Raw genomic sequence first — 23634 nt, forward strand, 5'->3', positions numbered from 1 at the left:
TCACTCAGTCACTTTTTGTAATTTTACCCTGTTTCAGTTTTCTTCTATAGGACTTATTACTATATGAAATTACCTTAATTTGTTTATATGCTTACTGTCTGTTTTCCCTACTAGAAAGAACTTCTTGAGGGCTGAGACCTTATGTGTCATTTTTCTGTTGCATTTCCAGCAACCAGAATCATACCTGGCCCGTAGTAAGCACTAAATAAATATTCGTTGAGTGACTGAATAAATACTGGAGGTACAAAGGTTTGTTACACATAGCCCTTTCTGGTTCAAAATTTGAAGTCTAGTGGACAGTACAGAACACTAGTTAGGTAATTGTCTGTAGGATGAGTAGTAATATGCTGGGGAAACACAAAGGCACAAAAGTGAGCTCTAGCTGATGAGCTGCTCTTACTGGCCTATTGTAATGAAATAATACTGCTTTCATTTAGCAAATCACATTTTACTTCCTTTTTTATTATGTTTCCAAAATTCATATGCTTATATATAGCTATAAAATTTCCTATTCAGTCCACACTGAATTTTAAGGAAATTAAAATTTATTTTATTAAGCAATCTCTAAATGAAATTAAAAAAATTCTTTTCTTATGTACCATATAAATCTGAGAAACACTAGCCTTACTCTTGAAACAGTATCAATTTGTTTATATTAAATTAAATTTATGAATAACACATTTTTAGAGAAAATATATTTATTAACTTAGATTGAAAAAACTTGTTATATTATTTTAAACATACTGAAATGAATTTGGATTCCTAACATAAATTCTACATCTAATCTAATGGATGTTAGATGGTCAGTTTGAGAAGGAACTAATTTAATTGCTTATTCTTTAGAGTTCCCTAGAGAAATTCTCACTTATCTCAGTTAGTATATATATTTTTAGTATAGTTAGTACTAAGTAGCTAGTTAATGAGATGTGAGTATATTGAAAATTGGCACTAGTCAGTTAATTACATCTTGATAAGAGCATCCTTATTTTTTGCGATGCTTTAAGCTTTCATTTAGGCATATTAACTTGATGAAGTTGTGGTATCAATATTATAAGATCATAATCTCTAAGAAATGAAAGAAGGTTTTAGAATCATTCAGCTTCTTATAAGGGTCATCTCTTAATCATTCCTGTATTCCTAATCTATATTATAGTGTGCGGCATTTAGTTCTTACCTAATACATATTTGTTAAAATAATATTTGAGTTAATGTGTATAATCTATGTCTCTCACTTTAAAGCACAGACTCTCAAAGATTAAATGGCTTTATAGGTTCAAGTAACTGGTTAATAGCAGAAGTAGGACTAAGAAACCCAGATCCCTTAACTCTAGTGTTCTTTTCATGATACATTGCTACCATACTAGAGTATTTTTTCTTTATTCATATGTATAAAAATAATGACAAAAAGTAAAATGAATTATGCATAACAGACACATAAATAGGATATTATGTAGGTTAATACTGTATAATTTATTTTGAGTGCTCTGTTTTGATTGTATATTTTAAACTGTAGGAATCTATGGTATTATGTAACAATTGGAACCTAAAAGATTTGTAATTAAGTCCTAAATGTTTTATATGTAAATGTAAAAAAAAAAGCGCATACACTTGCTTAATCATAAAACATTTAAGGGAACAGGCCAGCTCCTTCATTTACTGCAGTACTTTTCCCTTTATGGCTCTAGGTTAGAGTCAACCCTAGCAATGCACATGTGTGAGATTTGAAAGGTAGAAGAGTTATAGAAACCATAATTGTCAAGCAGAGTTGTTGGCAGGCAGATAGGCAGATGTGAAAGTCTTAGTGGCTCCTAGATGAAACTCCTTTTAATTGACCACCCTAATGCTGTAGGCAGCTGAGGTAATTGGTGGCAAATTCCTCAAGACTTTTTGAATTCACAGCAGTTTCCTAATGACCATTTTGAGAACCCTGTCTTTGGTTCTCCAGGCTAAGAACAGCATTATCTTCTCTGACCTTCATTCCTTAGCAGGTTCAACAGTTGTGTAGTTTTGATTTCTATATTGAAACGCTGACTCCCTGGAAAACCTAGAGTGACTTTTGTTTCTGTTAAGGAACCCTAACTGATGCATTAGCAGACTGCATTCCAGATATGGGGGAAAGGGACTAGGTGATACAAAAGAGGATTGAGAGGAGAATGATGCTGCTGCTGGGTTGGGTCACTCCATGTGTATCCTTTCTCTGCTCTTTCTTTTGGAATCAAGAAAATATTGTCTAAGAAATTCTCAACTGAGCTATCTAATCTTGGTCATCTTTAACTTCATCTGACCCCACTATTTCATTTGTCCTGGCAAAATCTCTGTAACAGTTATTCTAAACCTTTTCTGTCATCTTCAGGATTCCAGTTCCATTGCTTCTCGTGGCTAGTGATTGCCATTATCTGAGTTTGTGCCAGAGAAGAGGACAGCGTGAATATTTTGTTGGCAAAGAGTATGATGTGTGATTGCAAGTTCTACCAGATTGTACTGGTGTTAGAGGGGCAGGTTGAAAACTTAACAAACACTCTTCTTCTGGGTCTGTAAGGACATATTAGGAGTCAGCTGTGAAGACAGAGAAGTGTCGTGGAGCTAGCCTTAATTTAATGAAAATGGAATAAAAATAGCAGATCTTTCTGACTTCTTTTTTAAATGAACAAATCATTATAGTTGGTATTTATTTAAATTGATTATCTCAAGTTAGAGCAGTAAAGATTGGAGATATAATGATAAGATGAAGATTTAGATGAACTGATACTAGGAGTGATCTAGGTAGATGTTGAATGAAAAATGATTTTTAAGAGCCAGCCCTTAGTTTCAGTTGAAAGCATTCAACTCTTGAGCTGGATCAGTTTGGCTTCATCAGGTTTTCAAGTGACTATGAAATCAAGGTGTCAGGAATAGAGAGAAAGGAAGATGGAATTTTTCTAAGCTTCTGAATAACAATTGGGAGATAGCTTCAGTGTATTGAGCCAAGCAAAGAAATTAGAATAAAAGTTCTTTTGCTGCAGTAGAGTATGATGTTGATTATCTAATTTCAGGACCAATGTATATTCCATATGGGCGTGCCAGGCATTTAAGAAGCATATTAAAAGTACCTTTTAAATTTCCTATTTGAACTGAATAAAATGAATATTAGTAAAACTTTTGTTATGGTCTGATTTTTAAATGAAATTTTAAAAAAAGGAGCAAAAGAAGTATTTGAATTTATCCATCAACCTGCCAGTGAATCAGTAAAATGTGAATTGCCTAAATTCTGCTCTTTTCCTCATTCTTTTTCTTTGGTTACTTAGGAAACGAAGTCCATCAGTGTCCAGAGATCAGAATAGAAGATACGACCAAAGGGAAGAAAGAGAAGAATATTCACAGTATGCTACTTCGGACAGCGCGATGCCTAGATCTCCATCAGATTATGCTGATAGGAGGTCTCAACGTGAACCTCAGTTTTATGAAGAGTCTGATCATATAAATTATAGGGACTCCAACAGGAGAAGTCATAGACATTCCAAAGAATATATTGTAGATGATGAGGATGCAGAGAGCAGAGATGAATATGAAAGACAAAGGAGAGAGGAGGAATACCAGGCACGCTATCGAAGTGATCCGAATTTGGCCCGTTATCCAGTAAAGCCACAGCCCTATGAAGAACAAATGCGTATCCATGCTGAAGTGTCACGAGCCAGGCATGAGAGAAGGCACAGTGATGTTTCTTTAGCAAATGCTGAACTGGAAGACTCCAGGATTTCTATGCTAAGGATGGAACGACCATCAAGGCAAAGATCTGTATCTGAACGTAGAGCTGCCATGGAAAATCAGCGATCTTATTCAATGGAAAGAACTCGAGAGGCTCAGGGACCAAGTTCTTATCCACAAAGGACCACAAACCATAGTCCTCCTACCCCCCGGAGGAGTCCAATACCCATTGATAGACCAGACATGAGACGTACTGACTCGCTAAGGAAACAACAGCACTTAGATCCTAGCTCTGCTGTAAGGAAAACAAAACGTGAAAAAATGGAAACAATGTTAAGGAACGATTCTCTCAGTTCTGACCAGTCAGAGTCAGTGAGACCTCCACCACCAAAGCCTCATAAATCAAAGAAAGGAGGTAAAATGCGCCAGGTTTCATTGAGCAGTTCAGAGGAGGAATTAGCTTCTACACCGGAATATACAAGTTGCGATGATGTTGAGATTGAAAGTGAAAGTGTAAGTGAAAAAGGTAAGAACTATATTCTAATCACACATTTTCCTGTAATTCATTAGATAAGGGTTTTCTTTTTAGGTTGTATTTCTGAGTAGACATTTAATTGTTAGACATTTCTACTTTTACTTTTAAGTTCTTTAATGATGCTGGTTATGTGAAGAAAATTTCAAGTTATAAAAAGTGAATATTTTCGGTAATTCATGTAGTAGAAAAGTCTACTGACATTTTTAAGAATTGGTTTTTGCTTTGTTTCTGAAAATGTTCTTGCATCACTTGATGGCATATTTAAAAATACCTATTAGCTGTAGTTGTAAAAATACCATTTTTTGTGTGTTTCCGTTTAAAAGGAGCAATATGTTTACTATAGAACATCTGAAAAATTGCTCAGTGTAAAGAATGAAATACAAGCTATCCACAATCCTTTCCCCCATATATAGCTATTGCTAATATTTTGTTGTATTTTCTTCCCTTTTTCCAATGCATGTGTATTTTACAAATCTACAAAATTGGTATCATACTATATAATTTTGTATTCTGATTTTTTTCAGTTGATATCATACCATTAACTTTTCTCCAAGCCTTTAGATGTTCTTCAGAAATGTTTTAAATGACTGCACTGATGTTCTATCATAAGGCTGTACCACAAACTATTCATCTATCTGGGGTCATTGCAGTTGCTTCCAGTGGCTGGTATAAATAATATTATAATGGCTATCTTTATACATAATTTTTTGCCTGTTTTCTGAGTATTTCACAAATACATATTTGTGCTTTGATTCTTTTAAACTTTTAATTCAGATTACCAACCTGCTCTCCAGAAAGATTATAACACTCCATTCTCCTGTCAGATGTGCTTGAGTTTTCAGTCTTGATAAACCACATTTTTGCCATTTGAATAGACCACAAAAAATAGTATCTGTCGGGCTTCCCTGGTGGCACAGTGGTTGAGAGTCCGCCTGCCGATGCAGGGGACACGGGTTCGTGCCCCGGTCTGGGAAGATCCCACATGCCGCAGAGCGGCTGGGCCCGTGAGCCATGGCCACTGAGCCTACGCATCCGGAGCCTGTGCTCCGCAATGGGAGAGGCCACAACAGTGAGAGGCCTGCGTACCGCAAAAAAAAAAAAATAGTATCTGTCATTTTAATTTGAATTTTATTGTGAAGATGAATGTTTTGTATGTTTATTGGTGTTTGATATATTCTTCTATGAATTGTCTTGTTCATTGCTTTTATTTCTTCTACCCATTGTCCTATTGGGTATTAATTAGTTTTGCTCTTATTGGTTTATAAGATATTTTTGTATGGTTAGAATTTAACCCATTTAACTGTCATCTGTTCCAAATGTATTTCCCATTTTGATGTTTAGCTACTAATTTTCTTTGGTCATTTGGAAATACTGAATTTAGTATAGCTAAGTCTTTGCATATTTGGTGATTTTTTCCCATTCCTTTTAACCCTAGAAACTCTTTATTCATCCCCAAATCAGTTGAATATTTAACTGTATACTTCTCATGTTTTTATTTTTTTTTTTAACTTTATAATATTTCTGTAATTTATTTTGGTGAATACCACAATACACCTGATAGATATCTAAGCATATTAAGAAGCTAAACTAACTCAAAATTAATTTGTAAGTGCATAGCCAGAAGGTAGATTTACAAATAGGCATAAAGGAGAGTTTTTTGTTTCTTGATAAATCGCAACATGTAAAATGTTTAAGATAGTAATTCCTTCTAGTTGCAAAAATATTTCCTTGTTAATTATGGATAAAACACTATGTTAAGCATTTGCCTAAAGAAAAAGGATTGAGAGAGAGTCATGGACATATACACACTAACAAACGTAGTAAGGTAGATAGCTAGTGGGAAGCAGCGGCATGGCACAGGGATATTGGCTCGGTGCTTTGTGACAGCCTGGAGGGGTGGGATAGGGAGGGTGGGAGGGAGGGAGACACAAGAGGGAAGACATATGGGAACATATGTATATGTATAACTGATTCACTTTGTTATAAAGCAGAAACTAACACACCATCGTAAAGCAATTATACCCCAATAAAGATGTTAAAAAAATAAAAAATAAAAAAATAAAAATAAAAAAGAAAAAGGATTGTTTTTAATGGAAAACTTAGTATCCAAGAAACATATCTAGTATATATCAAGGGAAAAATATTTCAGATTTCAGTTTGTGGGATATTTGAGAGGGTGTTTAGCTAGCTGCATGAAAAATTAAAAGCAGAGTTAAATTATAGACTAGTTGTTGAAGTTAGTATGGTAAATAGGAAACGTTAACCTTTAACTTACATTGAAGTCTCTGTTAAATTGAACTAGAATATAGTAGATGATGCCTAGATATTGCTATTTAGAATAGCTTTAAAATTTTAATGATGAAATTGGTTCAATGTATAGAAAAATACAAAGCTTTGTGAAGGACATATTGCTATTAATTGGTAAGAGGCATATCAGAGCAAATACCCTAATGGTGTTACAAATGTTTTACAAACCAATTTTATTTGACTTACAAAAGCATTGAAATAGCATAAAAGTTGGGTCTAAGTCTATTTCAGTATTTTGAGAAGTATACAGTAGATTCATTCATTCTTTATATCATTCAACTAAAAGATATTAAATATCAATAATTATAGTACTAGAGTATGAAACATGAACTATGAAAGCATTTCCTATCACCCTAGAATTGCAGCTTTGTGGAACAGGAGTAAGAACTGTGCTGAAAATTTGACTGCATTTATGCTAGCTGACTCATCCAAGAAAATTGTACGTAGGATGGAATTTTGTTTTTGTTAGCTTGAACTTGGAGCTGTCTGTTTTCCTTTCTAGGATGTATCCATGAGAAGGGCTTCTTGAGGAATTACTTGGGATATGGGGAGATGTGTTTCAAAGCAAAAGGGCAGCTCAAATTATTGCCATCCTTAACCCCATTCTCCCTGGTACTGCTTATCTGCCTCTTTTTGTAGGGCTTAGGTTGGTAAAGATCTCTTTCAGGAGCAAATAAAGTCAGCCTGACACAATAAGCATGGAATCCTAGAGTGCAAGAATGTTGTTAACTCTTTCAACAGAGGATCTAATTAAATATAAGTGAAGGTTTCATTTCATAGGGATCTAAGATGCTCCTGATACTTTTGTCCAAGTCTTGAAATATATAATTACCTTAATTCATGGAATGGATTGTTGAATAAAATAGTAAGATCATGAAAACTGTGAACTTTAATGAATGATCAAGATGATAAGAAAAGTTAGACTGTATGTAAGATGAAGGACATCAAAAAAAGGAAACTAAAAGAGAACAAAAGGATGCTAAAATTCTAGGTTTAGAATAAATGAGTATGAATGGAATACATTTCAGTCTCTTCAAACCAAATGCATTTTAGATATGATTATATATGTAGAACCTAGAAAAATGGTACAGATGAACCGGTTTGCAGGGCAGAAATAGAGACACAGATGTAGAGAACAAACATATGGACACCAAGGGGGGAAAGTGGCGGGGGGGGGGTGGTGGGATGCATTGGGAGATTGGGATTGACATGTATACACTGATGTGTATAAAATGGATAACTAATAAGAACCTGCTTTAAAAAAAACAAATTAAATTTAAAAATTTTTTAAAATAGATATGATTATATCTTACACAGTAGTACACATATTTAAAAGTGTGTGTGTGCATGCGTGAATGTGCACACAATGTTCAAAGAGTCAGCAGTTCAATCAAGTTTAAATTTTTTTCTTACAGATGATTGTAAAAGCCACTTTATATCAGCATATCCTACTCTATACATGTTGAGAATTTTTTAAAGAAAAACTTTATTTCCCATGGGACCATTGCCCTTTGCTTTGTTATTAAGGATACCTAGGTTTTGATTAACCTAGAATTTGGGCCTCATATCCTATTCTTGAGATAGTAGAGGGGGCAAGTCTCCAAATTTTACTGAGGAAACAGGAAATATGTTTCTAATTTTAAACTTTATGTATTTTTTCAAAGAAATAATAAGTGACAATAAATTATATCTTTTTATATATTTGATTCAGCAAATTTAAGGAGCCAGTTCCAGCCACTAAGCTAGGTACTTGGATCCTGTGGTATAAAAGACATATGCCTATTTTTGTTTTGCTTTAATCTGGGAAAGTTTTAAAATTTCACCTTTATTTTTGGAGAATAATTTCTTTGGATATAGGATTCTTGGTTGACAGAGTTTTTCCCCCTCTCTCAGTACTTTGCATATGTCATTGCAGTTTTTTCTGGTGGTAAGAGGCTTACCTTCCGATGGGTCGCTGCTGTGTCTGCATAGTCTAATTGCCAGCTAGAGATTTGGACAGAAATTGTGATCAAATATTCTCAGCTTTTAAGGCTTTCACCCTCTGCTAATCAATCTGTGTGTAGTGTTGGGGACACATTCGGAGTTCAGCTAGTTTTCAAGTCACTTGCTTGGATTTTACATTTTACCGGAGTATCTCAGGATCTACCCTGAACATGGTATAATTTCCTAGTCAGTATGATATGTGTGGAGAGTTTATCAAGTTTTCTTTCTGTGGGTTTCTCATTTCCAGGGCTTCCCTGTCAAATTCTGGCTGGTCTGCTATTCACCGTATGTGCGACTGCAATCTGAGGCTAGCTAAGCTGCTGGTTCTCTCTTTCTTTCCTATTGGGTTTGCTTCTTCTAGCTGACAGAGCCATGGATTTTCACCCCACCCCAAGTCAAGTAGCAAAGCTGCTGGTTTTCCCAGCCAGCCTTGTGCTGCTGAAACTATTGATCCTTTATGTATGTATACCAGAAGGGGGCTGTGGGAGCAGCTCCAGGTAAGAAGGTAACAGACTTCTGTTGTTATTTTCTGAAACTCTAGCATTTTTCTCAATTTTTTAATGTAGCTTTGTTTGATTTCCACAGCCATGCAATTATTGTTCTTGACAATTTCATCCAAGCTTCTACTTGTTTTTTTGTACCAAGAACTAGTTGACACTACAAGCCACTGAGCCAGAAGTTCTTCCTTTATCATGATTTTGTGAGTCTGGAACTCAGGCGGGGTTCAGTTGTGTAATTTTCTTCTTCATAGAGTGTTATGTGGAATATAGTCAAAAATACTGTAATAATTTTGTATGGTGACAGATGGTAATGAGACTTACTGTGTTGATCATTTTGTAATATATAAAAATATTGAATCACTATGTTGTACACCTGAAACTAATACAATATTGCAAGTCAATTATACTTCAATAAAATATAAAATGAAATAAAACAGGGATGTAATGTGTTAAATAAAAAATAAGGATGCAGGATGATGCATCCTTATTTTTTATTTAATCTTTACCCGTTGGGGAGGGTATTTTCAGAGGTTTCCAGTTGGCCCATTACGATAGTTTTTGTTTATTTGTTTGTTTTTTAGGCTGCACCATGCGGCATGCGGGATCTTAGTTCCCCGACCAGGGATCGAACCCATGCTCCCTGCAGTGGAAGTGTGGAGTCCTAACCACTGGACCGCCAGGGTAGTCCCCATTATGATAGTCCTTAATCCCACAGGCCGAGGAATATTAGTTCTTCCAAATGCCAAATCTGTCTGTTTGGGGACTACTGTAATTACCACTGTTAGAACTTGATAAATTAGTAACAACACCTGTGAGGGAATAAGGGCAGAAAGACTTTGAAGAGGAAGTTAAATTGTGAACAGATACCTCAACCAATCCCACAGGAGTTTGAAGCTGGTGTAGATCTTCAGAGATGACCTAACTGAGGCAGGGGCCAGGAGGGCTCCATATGGCTGCCCCCTGGGGAGGGAGCATAACTTCTTGGGTAAAGGACTCAGCTATGAGCACTGAGCATGCAACACTTGGGGGCAGCTTGAGGAATTAGTGCAGTTCTGAGGGGTTCATACGGGTGGTATACAACAACATCCACTAAGATTTTGTTCTGAGTATTGTCCCCTTGTGTTTACAAGAGGGATATAACAATTTTAAGTATCCTGTACTCAAATACCCATTTGAAACTGAGAGAAACTTTTCTAGAAGCCTCTTCTGTATACTTCTTCATGTGTTTTTTGGGCCATAATTGTTACTCATGCCAGTTCCTAACTAATCGCTAGCAATGGAGTTAGAATTATCAAGATTGGCTTAGAGTTCATAGTTCTAAGGGGATAGGAAGTAATTGTTGGGTAGAGAACCAATTATGCCTGCCAAAAGTGTTCATTGTAAGGGTTATAATAGTGCAAAACTGGAGAAGTCTATTTGAAGTTTTGATAATTATGGAGGCTATGGTAGCAAGGAAGATTATCCAGGCTATAATGTAAACTTATTTTAGAAGCTGAATTAAAAGTTATATCTGCTATGTTAAAATGAGATATGCATATGGAACTAGAAAGAAATAAGGATAAATTAGAAGTTTGGGGGGCAACAGTTTGTAAAAAAAATTTTTAAGTAGAATTTCATTAGTATGGCCATAATGTTTATGTAATAAAAATGATAAAAGGAAACTGTTAACTAAGTTGTCTTAACTGTATTCCATCTTTAGTGATCATCCGCCATGCACTCTCAGAGTACGTATCAAAAAATATTGTGAATATAATCTTATGCATTAGGTAGGTCATGCTTAATGCCTAAAAAATGTGAAAAAAACCCTTTATTTACTTTATAACAACATTCATTTCCCCATAACATTTTCCTCACAACACCATCAAATTTTCTAAGGTGTTGACTTTTTTTATGCTTCATCTTTATATTTGCATTAAAATTCAAATAAAATTAAACTAGTCATTCATTTACTATCTCCTTTTGATATGCATACCTTACCCAGATCACATAGCCTCCCAGAATCTTTACAAGCTGGAAATAAGCATTTAACTTGTAACAGTCCTTTCAGGAAGTTTCTCAAGACTAACATTTTAATGGAATCTAATAGGACAATTCATTACTTGAGAAAACTTTTGACAGGCTACTTAAGTGATTACTATATCCAATAGATGCAAAACATTTTTTAAAAATGTTGATATCAAAATATAGCAAGAAGTCTCCTAGTTGATTTATCTTTATCTTCTGTCATATGCAATGCTACTCTGCACAAAAGAGGGATTCCATTATAGTGTAAAATGGCCACTAGCACAAAATAAAAATTTCAAAAGGAAACTTTTCGTCTCCAAAATATCAGTAACATTAATGAATTAAGATCTCTGATTCACATATTCGTTTGCAAATATTATATAAAATAATAAATGCTTTTTAAGGTATGCTGTATAAAATTTTTCCCTTTTCTGCTTATTTATTAAAAACTGAAATGAATGCACTTGTGGTGTTGATATTACCAAACTGCTATATTGGAATACATTTATTTGTAGTGAAAATGTGTACCATCTTTAAATAAGACAACTTTGATTTTGAATTACAGGCCAAGCAAGTATATTCAAATGTAGGTATCAATAGTATATTCTGACCATTGGTTAACTTCTATTGATTGAGAAGTTTGACATTCACTTTGACAGATTTATTTGAATGAAATAGTAAACAAAAATAAACTAAATGCTGGCTAAATAGTCTTCATCTAATTTATTTTGAGACAACTGCAGTTGTTTCTGTGATCCAATTATACTTACCTATATTTGGAAAAATTACTTGTCATTGCACTTTGCTTCTTTTATTACCCTTTTGCTGAGCTGGTTCATATGCCCCCACCATGTGCTCTGTCTCCCTCTCTGTCCTTCCTCTTTTTCTCTGTATCTCTCTGCTTCCCACTGAGGCTTTCCTGTTCCCCATCTCTTTCTCTTTTGCTCCTCTGTTATCTACCCCCACTTCATGCACTTGACACTTTTGTGTGGTGCCTTCAGTCAAGATTTGTTATATTTCAGGTAGTCTCGTAAATTGTGTATCCTTTTCTTTTAATCCAACCCACCGTTATAATATAAATCTATTTTGTTCAAATCACATATCGAGGAACAGATTCTATTAATTAAATACTTCTAACGCTAGAAAATTAGAAGGGCTAGTGTAGGTACTTTTTGTTTAATAGTAGGCTACCTTGAGAACTCACAGAAAAGGAAAATATGTTGTACAACCAAATGCCCATTCCCCTTCATCCCCTCCCCTGCAGATTCCCTTTTGGTAGACTTTATATGAAATTAAGATTGTATTTAAGTGTGAATTTCCCCATGATGCAAGACTTTTAATATCAGCTTGATTACCGCACACAATTTGAATTATATTAACTAGTATTAGAAGTACCTAATGCCACCATTCTATGTTTGAATTTACATGCTATTTATTAATAGTAGCCTTGACTGCTTTAGGTGTTGGAAAGCTTTTAAATTTGTTCAGAAAAAAGTATAACATAGTTATTTAGTTTTATGAATTATAACTGATAGAGCCCATTAAAACTCATTGTCTTATTATGAAAATATATTGATTTAGGAAAGCATGCTTACCATTTGCTAATATTTTTTCCTGATTTTATTCTATTTTGTAGTGGTTTCCAGTAGTTAAAAATTGTATAAACATGATTTTAAAAATATTTGTAAGAGTGAAGACCCAAATCAAATGATTGATATTCAAATTATAAATGCTAAGTAAAGATTAGCAGAAGAGAAATGAAAATTAGAATTAAATAATAATGCAAAAGTCATTAAAGAGAAATAATTGTTAGGTTTCAGATATGATGAGTTTGGTAAGAATCTAGCTTAACTCATGAAACATATGGTGATGTGAAAGAAAGCATATTTCTGCTTAAACTTCCATAAGATACAGATTATAATACCGATATTTTCTCAAACCTCACTCTCAAATTCTGTTTAATCAGTAGGAAAAAAATGTATTTCATGCCTATTGTGTGCCTTATGCTGTGCTAAGTGTTATGTGTAAGATGAGCACAGCGTGATCTCTGCTCGAGAGAGATGCATGTAAGCAAACAAGAGGAATACAATATGTTAGATATGAAGTAATTTAATACGAGACATCGATGTAATTTAGAGAAGGTATCGATAATTCTACCTTGACTTATCAGGAAGGACTTTACAGAGGAGTTGCTATGTGCATTGAGTTTTGAAGGTTGAATAGAATTTTCCAGGAGAACAAAGCAGGTATCGGATGGGGATAGGTGGTCATTCTACACATTGGTGTATAACAATTATGTCAGTAAGAACAGTTTTTATGGAGAACTGACTGTTTGCCAGTCACTGCTTGACATTGGAGGGGGGCAAAGATGAAGAAAGACATTTCCTTTCCTTAAGAAATTAGTAAGCCTTTGAGGAGCTAATGTGGTTGATAGGTTTATTAATTATCCTTTTTTAGAGAGAAGCAATATGGTATATTAGAGCGATGGGTTGAAAATACACACACCAGGTTCTTTTCAAGGCTTTGCCAGTGATCCCATTGTAATCTTAGGAAGGTTATTTAACTTTCTGGTCTTTAATTTCCTCTCAAAAATAAAGAAAATAGACTCAATGTGTTAAAAACTATGCCAAATGGAGCACCAGATTTCTTTTTCTTTGTTTTGAATTTTATTTTATTTATTTTTTATACAGCAGTTTCTTATTAGTTATCTTTTATACATATTAGTGTATACATGTCAATCCCAATCTCCCAATTCATCCACCACCACCACCACCACCACCCACCCCCAGCTTTCCCCCCTTGGTGTCCATACATTTGTTCTCTACATATGTGTCTCTATTTCTGCCCTGCAAACTGGTTCATCTGTACCACTTTTCTAGGTTCCACATATATGCGTTAATATACGATATTTGTTTTTCTCTTTCTGACTTCACTCTGTATGACAGTCTCTAGATCCATCCACCTCACTACAAATAACTCAATTTTGTTCCTTTTTGTGGCTGAGTAATATTCCATTGTATATATTTACCACATCTTCTTTATCCATTCATCTGTCTATGGGCGTTTAGGTTGCTTCCATGACCTGGCTATTGTAAATAGTGCTGCAATGAACATTGGGGTGCATGTGTCTTTTTGAATTATGGTTTTCTCTGGGTGTATGCCCAGTAGTGGGATTGCTGGGTCATATGGTAATTCTATTTTTAGTTTTTTAAGGAATCTCCATACTGTTCTCCATAGTGGCTGTATCAATTTACATTCTCACCAACAGTGCAAGAGGGTTCCCTTTTCTCCACACCCTCTCCAGCATTTGTTGTTTGTAGATTTTCTGATGATGCCCATTCTAACTGGTGTGAGGTGATACCTCATTGTAGTTTTGATTTGCATTTCTCTGATAATTAGTGATGTTGAGCAGCTTTTCATGTGCTTCTTGGGCACCTGTATGTCTTCTTTGGAGAAATGTCTGTTTAGGTCTTCTGCCCATTTCTTGATTGGGTTGTATATTGAGCTGCATTAGCTGTTTATATATTTTGGAGATTAATCCTTTGTCCATTGATTCATTTGCAAATATTTTCTCCCATTCTGACGTTGTCTTTTCATCTTGTTTGTAGTTTCCTTTGCTGTGCAAAGCTTTGAAGTTTCATTAGGTCCCATTTGTTTATTTTTGTTTTTATTTCTATTCCTGTAGGAGGTGGATCAAAAAAAAATCTTGCTGTGATTTATGTCAAAGAGTGTTCTTCCTATGTTTTTCTCTAAGAGTCTGGACTTACGTTTAGGTCTTTAATCCATTTTGAGTTTATTTTTATGTATGGTGTTAGGGAGTGTTCTAATTTCATTCTTTTACAGGTAATTGTCCAGTTTTCTCAGCACCACTTATTGCAGAGACTGTCTTTTCTCCATTGTATATTCTTGCTTCCTTTGTCATAGATTAGTTTTGACCATAGCTGCGTGGGTTTACCTCTGAGCTTTCTATCCTGTTCCATTGTTCTATATTTCTGTTTTTGTGCCAGTACCATATTGTCTTGATTACTGTAGCTTTGTAGTATAGTCTGAAGTCAGGGAGTCTGATTCCTCCAGCTCTGTTTTTTTCCCTCAAGACTGCTTTGGCTATTCAGTGTCTTCTGTGTCTCCGTACAAATTTTAAGATTTTCTGTTCTAGTTCTGTAAAAAATGCCACTGGTAATTTGATAGGGATTGCATTGAATCTGTAGATTGCTTTGGGTAGTATAGACATTTTCACAATATTGATGCTTCCAATCCAACAACATGGTATATCTCTCCATCTGTTTGTATCATCTTTAATTTCTTTCATCAGTGTCTTACAGTTTTCTGAGTACAGGTCTTTTACCTTCTTAGGTAGGTTTATTCCTAGGTATTTTATTCTTTTTATTGCAATGGTGAATGGGATTGTTTCCTTAATTTCTCTTTCTGATCTTTCGTTGTTAGTGTATAGGAATGCAAGAGATTTCTGTGCATTAATTTTGTATCTTGCAATTTTTCCAAATTCATTGATTATCTCTAGTAGTTTTCTGGTGGCATCTTTAGGATTCTCTATGTATAGTATCATGTCATCTGCAAACAGTGACAGTTTAACTTCTTCTTTTCCAATTTATATTCCTTTTATTTCTTTTTCTTCTCTGATTGCTGTGGCTAGGACTTCCAAAACTGTGTTGAATAATAGTGGCAAGAGTGGACATCCTTGTCCTTTTCCTGATCTTAGAGGAAATGCTTTCAGTTTTTCACCATTGAGAATGATGTTTGCTGTGGGTTTGTCATATATGGCCTTTATTATGTTTAGTTAGGTTCCCTATGTGCCCACTTTCTGGAGAGTTTTTATCATAAATGGGTGTTGAATTTTGTCAAAAGCTTTTTCTGAATCTATTGAGATGATCATATGGCTTTTCTTCTTCAATTTGTTAATATGGTGTATCACATTGATTGATTTACGTATATTGAAGAATCTTTGCATCCCTGGGATAAATCCCACTTGATCATGGTGTGTGATCCTTTTAATGTGTTGTTGGATTCTGTTTGCTAGTATTTTGTTGGGGATTTTTGCATCTATATTCATCGGTGATATTGGTCTGTAATTTACAATGGACACCGCAGAAATACAAAGCATCATAAGAGACTACTACAAGCAACTCTGTGCCAATAAAATGGACAACCAGGAAGAAATGGACAAATTCTTAGAAAGGTATAACCTTCCAAGACTGAACCAGGAAGAAATAGAAAATATGAGTAAACCAATCACAAGTAATGAAATTGTGATTAAAAACCTTCCAACAAACAAAAGTCCAGGACCAGATGGCTTCACAGGTGAATTCTATCAAACATTTACAGAAGAGCTAACACCAATCCTTCTCAAACTCTTCCAAACAATTGCAGAGGAAGGAACACTCCCAAACTCATTCTATGAGGCCACCATCACCCTGATACCAAAACCAGAGCATCAGATTTCTGTGGTAATGTTTCAGGAACTGCTGAAGAAGGTCAGAGAGCATGGGTGACTATCAGGGATCTTCCACTTTGTTTCAACCAAATTTTGCTCTTAATCACTTTTATATTAGGGAGTTCTGTTAGGAAAGAGACTCCACTGCATAAAGAAGTGTGAAAATGACGACTTGATATTTTAGTTCATCAACAAATTTATTCAATTAATTTTTGTGTTCCAGGCACTTCTATGTGTGCCAGAGGCTACAACAGTTAAACAAACAAACAAAGAATAGGCAAATTTCCTGAGGTCAAAGAAGTAGTAAGACACCAGATCATGTAGGGCTTTGTAAGTCATTGCAAGAACTTTGGCTTTCATTCTAAATGAGATGAGAAACCAGATGACTTCATCTCATTTACCTTTTGAGGAGTACTCTTAATGCTGTGTTGAAAACAGATTTGAGAGGGGCAAAGATGAATTCAGGGAGAGCAGTTATGTGGCTAATCCAATACCTAATGAGAGACAATGGTTGTTTGTACCAACTTGGTAGTAGTGGAAGTGAAGGGAGGTAGTCAGATTTTGGATATATTTTGGAAGTACAGGCAGCAGAATTTTCTGATGGTTTAGAGATGGGTGTGACAGTAAGAGAGGAGTAAGTTAAGGATTACTGCAAAGATTTTTGCCTAAGCAAATTGAAGCAAAGAGTCGCCATTAATTAACAAGGAAATTGTGGCAGACACAGATTTTTGGGAGAGTGCAGGGAGGATCAGCCATTCAGTTTCGTACATATTGTTCAATTTTCCTATTAGATATCTAGTGGAGGTGGTGAGTAACCTAGCAGATATACTAATCTGGAGCTCACTGGCATGGTTAAGTTTGGATACATACATTTGGAAGTCATCAATATATGTATGATATTTAAAGCCAGGCAGCTGGAAGAGATTACTAGGGGAGTATGTTTCTAGGAAAAAGAAGAGATTGCAGGATTAACCTGGGGAATACTCCCACAATTAGAAGAGGATGAGAAAAAGCCAGCCAAAGAAATTGAGACTAACTGGCCAGTGAAGTAGGGGGAAAACCAGAAGGAAAGTGATATCCCAGAATCCAACTAAAGAAAGGATTTCAAGGGGAGATCAGCTCGGTGCTTTGTGACCACCTAGAGGGGTGGGATAGGCAGGGTGGGAGGGAGACGCAAGATGGAGGGGATATGGGGATATATGTATACATATAGTTGATTCACTTTGTTATACAGCAGGAACTAACACACCATTGTAAAGCACTTATACTCCAATAAAGATGTTAAAAAAAGAAGTATTGATTGTGTCAGTTGTTGCTTAGGAGTCAGATTCGATGTGGATTGATTGATCATTAACCACTAGATTTAGCAATGCAGGAACAGATTGCTCGTGTTGGTCACCTTGACAGGAGCACTTTTAGTGTAGTGGTGGAGTTGGAAGTCTGAAGTGGGCTCAAGAAATAAAGGAAAGGAAGGAATCGGAAATAGTACAGACAGCTCTTTTGGGGAGTTTTGCTGTAGAGAGGAACAACAACAGAAAAGGAATTGATGGCTAGAGAGAGGGATTTTTAAAAGACAGGAGATAAGACAGCATGTCTGTGTTCTCATAGCAGTGATAGCAAGGGGAAATTTGTTGATGCTGGAGAGAGAGAGGACAATTGTTTGAACCTTATCCTTAAGTAATGAAAGATGATAGGATTTAGTGCATTAGTAGGTGGGATGACTTGCTAAAGGGACAGGAGCAGTGTGTTTATAATAATAGGAAGGAAGGCAGAAAATAAGAAAACAGATGCATGTTGTTTGATAAATATGGTTGGTTCTAAACCATATTTAGCGTGGAATGTCTCATCTAATTTTTTTCTTTTTTTCTGGAAATGGAAAAGGTAGCAGGACCATTATCTGAGAATCAGGATCAGGGGAGGAGGTTAAAGTTCTATGGATAGAAAAAATATGAAATTCTTTTCTAGGAGAATGGAGATGATAATGAATTAAGGAAATGTAGTACAATTACCTGGAAGCAATAAGAACTGACCTGGAATTAGTGGTTATAAATTTTCATGGCGACTAGTTAGTGTGGTTTTGTGTTTTTCTCTAGATATGTGTATTTCTTACACATAGATTCACAGCTCCCAAGGTATGTGTCCTGAGAGAGACTGAGGAAGAAACCATGCTGTCCTTTTAAACCTAGCCTCAGAAGACAGAAGTGTTACTTCTACCACACTCTGTTGGTCCTAGATCTTCCTGAGTTCAAGGAGAGGGAATATAGACATTGTCCTCTCAGTAGAGGGATGTCATTGTCACATTTTAAGAAGAACATGTGGAATGGGGTATGTAATGGTGTAGCCACCTTTGGAAAATACAATCCACTCAAGTGTTTATCCCAATTCCTGGCACAGAGTAAGTACTCAATAAGTGTCATTATTATTATTAAATAAAACCTGAAATGAGGCCTCAATTCTGGATAAGTACCTTAGGGTGGTAGTGGTACCATAGCAGGTTATCATGTATAGTTATTCAATCAGTCTTTTATTCACTAATCACACTGTATTAGAAGGGAAAGGATCTTTGCAAAATGGTTCGCTTTGTAAAATGATTGGCTTCAGGTCATAATCCAGTTCATGGCCTGGATTTTGATTCTTGTCTTCTGATTCATAATTCTCTTTGAGTAGCTCTTGGGATTAAGTATAGTATTTCATCAAATCTACACATTTTCCCCACAGTTTTATCATCTCCGAAATTAGGACAGAATTGCAGCATTTTATTTTTTTCCCTTGGTAATACATAAAGCAATCAATGTTGTCTTACATCTGATGAAATTAGTTATGTGAATTGATAATAAAGATCAACAATTCCCAAACATTTTTTACAATATGAAACATAATTCATACTCAGGCCTTAATGCTTTCCTACTGATGGGCAATTTCTAATTTCTTTTGGTAGTTTTACTCCTTTCCTTTCCCTCTTACTTAAGACATTAACTGAGATTTACATTAATATAGATGCAAAGTTGAAATTATTCTAATTTAAGATTTACTCTATTTTAAAAATTGGTTTGTAAACTATGTTACTTTATCAGTAGTAGCATTACTTGTGACACACTTTACAACTGTGTTACAACATAGTGGTTGAGAACTACTGATCCAGATCATGAAACAATATCCAATTACAGATCTAGGAAAAGGTTACTTGTTAATAATCTACTATCTGCCATTTCCCAAATATATTATATATATTCATATTGGCAGCAGTAGTTTGATATATTCTCTTTTCTCTGCCAGGATTGTCCGGTTGTTTTCCTCTAAAAAAGTAAAATCCTCCAATAAGTAAAATCTTACTGCATCTCTCAAGGTACAGTTTAAATATCACCTCTATAGTGAAGCATTTCTTAAGTTTTAAAAAATCTCTCCCCTTTCTGAATAATCAACATTTTTCATGAAATGCCATAGTTTTTTCATACTAAGAAGCAAACTTTTTTCACATTATAACATTTTGAAAATATAAATTCTTTTTGCCATCAAATGCTTGGCATCGTTTAATGGTAGCATTTTTTCCTTTCTAGTGATATATAAAATAATTGTGCATATTTTAATTGATAGCAACTTAGCTGTAATGAAATAGGATAGCATGGATATATATTAAGGTATGTTACACTAAGCTGTGCTGTCGTATATTTTACCTGTCTGTCTACCTTTCTTGAATGTAAGTTTCTTGAGGTCCTATTTGCACCCACAGATCCTAAAACAGTTTCACACTGTGTAATCATTAAAATGAATTCTGATGTGTGTAATCTATACAATCATTTAATCAGTCACTTGTTATTAAAGAAGAATACATTGGTAATACCAAAGGAGCAAGATGTTTAAAAAATAAGCTAATTCTGGAGAATAATTTACCTTCCTATTTCAAATATTGCATTTTAGCTAGCTTTGGTTTTGTTTTGGAACTTGAGAGTTGGTTGAAGCGTATCTGGCCCCTTAGATCTACTGACTTTTATGGTTTGGTCCCTATCTTTAAAATCTGCTGCTTTCAGAGCTGGCAATGTATTAAGAGCACATTACCACAAACTTAGTGGCTTAAAACAACACATTTTACCACCTTACAATTTCTGTTGTTCAGGAGTCTCAGCATGGCTTCACTGAGTATTCTGTTTAGGATCTCAAGCTACAATTAGGTTGTTGCCTGGGCTGTGTTTCTGGAGGCTTGATGGGGGAAGAATCTAATTTCAGGTTCAATCAGATTGTTGACAGAATTCATATCTTTGTGATTGGATGCAACTTGAAGTTCCTAGATGGTGCCCATCGTTCCTGAAGACTGCCTGCTCTTCCTTGCCACGTGGGCTGCTTACTTCATCAAGCAGGCAAAGGAGGCTTAGAGCAAGTTCACTAGCTAGGGTGGATATTTTAACAGTATCATGAGAGTGAGATTCCATCACTATGCCATTCCACCATCTTGATTAGGAGCAAGTCACAGATCCTTTACAAAGGCATAAACACTATGAGGTGGGGATTATGGGCATCATTTTAGACTCAGTTCTCCACACTCACCCCAATAGTTGTCTCTGAAGCAACTCCATGGAACATAGTTTGAAAACCATTGCCTTTGATAATATTCCCAATGTATAACTTTTTTTTTTTAACTTGGGCTATTAGTCTCCCTTAATACTGAATATTTTCCTTGAAGGACTTAAGCCTTATGATCAGTTTTAATGGCTTTCTTAGGGAAAATGACCCTCCAGGAAGGTTTCAGCATTATGTATCAAAATATAGTTCTTGGAACACTTGTCCTATGGGAAAGGTTAGTGTTCCAAATAAGTTTGTGGAAACTGTAGGTTACATAATTCTTGTACAGAAGCATATTGTCATTACTATAGGAAAAATTCTGCACTCAAGAAATCTATTTAATTGCATTTAATCCAGAGTTTTCTAAGCTTATTTGACTAGAGGACCTTTATATCACTCAAGCCTATTAACATTTTGCAGAAGCAGTGTTTCCTGTTGGAAAATGCCAACACAAATAGCCTGACAAGCTGAGGAAGAAAGTAAAATACCAAGAAGAAAAATGAGAGGAAAAATAAAAGGGCCATAGATAAATTTTCCCTATCTATTTAGAATGAAATTATGATTATTTTACTTTAATAATGATGAAGATGGTCATGATACCATCAACATTGGCATGACTCTATAATTTGCCAAACACTTTCATGACCATTATCTTACTTAAGCCTCTCAACAATCTGTGATATCACGATTAATCTCTTTTTATGTAAATGAGGCCTAATGTATTATGTGATTTGCCCAAGTCATAAAATTAGTAACGAGTGGAGCCAATACTTTAACATAGGTTTTGTGGCTTCAGCTATAAAACTCTTTCTGTTGCAACATGCTGTGACTTTATAAACATGATTAAGTTAAAAATAAAGATGTTGAAGAATACCTTTGTATACTATGTGATTTAATTGAAAGCATTTATTAACCTAAACAAATGAAAAACTGTGACATAAAACAGTTTATAAATTCTTGCATTCATTTAATGACTGTAGGGAAAATGTTATAAATAGAATATCTGAACTTTTTTTCCTCTGTACATCAAACACAACATGACACAGACACACGTACTATTGGGTTAGTTTATATTTTGCAGTAGAGATAAGTGAAGGAGAAAATCTTAGCCTAAGAGGTGAATCTTTTCATTATTTAACCAGGTTTTATATTTAAATGTGTTTAATTCAAACTAACAGAATCACTGAATATCAGAGATCGGTAGGATTTAGTGCTCTTTTAATGTAACTTTATTACACTGATTGTTCACTATATCATGCTAACAAGTGGTACTCCAGCTTTTCTTTGAACACTTCCAGTGATGGGATTATCAATACCTATGAAGGCAGCAACATATTATTTTTAACTTTTAATTTCAAAATAATTATAAATTTGCAGGAAATTGCAAAGATAGTACATAGAGATCCCATGTGCCCTTTACCTAGTTTCCCCCAATGGTTACATCTTGTTTAACTATAGAACAATATCAAAACCAGGAAATTGACATTGGAACAATGTGTTTGTTTAGGTTTGTGACATCACATATATGGATTCATATAAGTACCACTGTTACAAAGATACAGAGCTGTACCATCACAGAGATCTTGCTTATGCTGCCACTTTATATTTAGTAACACCTTCGTCCCTCCCCACCCTGTCCCTAACCTCTGCTAACCACTAATTTATTCTCTATTTCTATAATTTTATTATTTATACTATATAAATGAAATCATGTGGTATGTGATATTTTGTTATTTTTCATTCAGCATATTACCCTTGAGGTGCATCTATGTTGTACGTATCAATAGTTTTTTCCTTTTTATTAGTGAGTATTATTCCATGGTATGGATATAACACAGTTTGTTTAGCCATTTGCCTATTAAAGGACATTTTGTTTGTTTCCACTTTTTGGCTGTTACAAATAAAGATATCCTTTTTTGTGAGAATTCTCATCACATAAAGCATTTTGCCTTTTGCCTTAAGTATGATCTTAACTAGGTTTTTGGTTGATGTCCTTTATTTATTTGAGCAAGTTCTCATTCCTTGCCTTCTATGAGTTGTATTTTTTATTTTAAATCATGAATTTTTTCTGCGTCAATGAATAGGATCATGATATTTTTTCTTTTGTAACTTGTGAATGTGATAGCTTACATTGATTTTTTTTTTTTTTTTTTTTGCGGTATGCGGGCCTCTCACTGTTGTGGCCTCTCCCATTGCGGAGCACAGGCTCCGAATGCGCAGGCTCAGCGGCCATGGCTCACGGGCCCAGCCGCTCCGCGGCATGTGGGATCTTCCCGGATCGGGGCACGAACCCGTGTCCGCTGCATTGGCAGGCGGACTCTCAACCACTGCACCACCAGGGAAGCCCTACATTGATTTTTAATGTTCAACCAGCCTTGCATTCTAGCAATAAACCCCATTTGGTCAGAGTGTATACTTCTTTTTATATATTGCTGAATTATATTTGCTAATATTCTGTTAAGGATTTATGTGTCTGTATTTATGAGGGAGTTGGTCTGCATTTTTCTTGTTTGCCATTTTCTTTTTTGTTTTCTGTTCCGTTTTTTATTTTTGCTTTCTTTTTCTTGCCTTTCTATAGGTTATTTGAATTTTTTTAAAACAATTGCATTTTGATT

The 23634-nt window shown here is 35.1% G+C and overlaps 1 protein-coding gene across 14 annotated transcripts in view; it reads left to right on the forward strand.

Moving 5' to 3' along the window:
• The window catches only part of RIMS2 (regulating synaptic membrane exocytosis 2), a 635932-nt gene that overhangs the window by 338222 nt on the left and 274076 nt on the right, over positions 1–23634 (forward strand). For all 14 annotated transcript variants that reach the window (XM_049700520.1, XM_033438139.2, XM_004275317.4 and 11 more), the window contains one exon: positions 3285–4210. In XM_049700520.1, the coding sequence (XP_049556477.1) occupies positions 3285–4210 (926 nt within the window). The remainder of the gene's footprint in view (positions 1–3284; positions 4211–23634) is intronic.

This window comes from Orcinus orca, chromosome 17 (assembly GCF_937001465.1).
Source record: "Orcinus orca chromosome 17, mOrcOrc1.1, whole genome shotgun sequence".
Classification (NCBI taxonomy): domain Eukaryota; kingdom Metazoa; phylum Chordata; class Mammalia; order Artiodactyla; family Delphinidae; genus Orcinus; species Orcinus orca.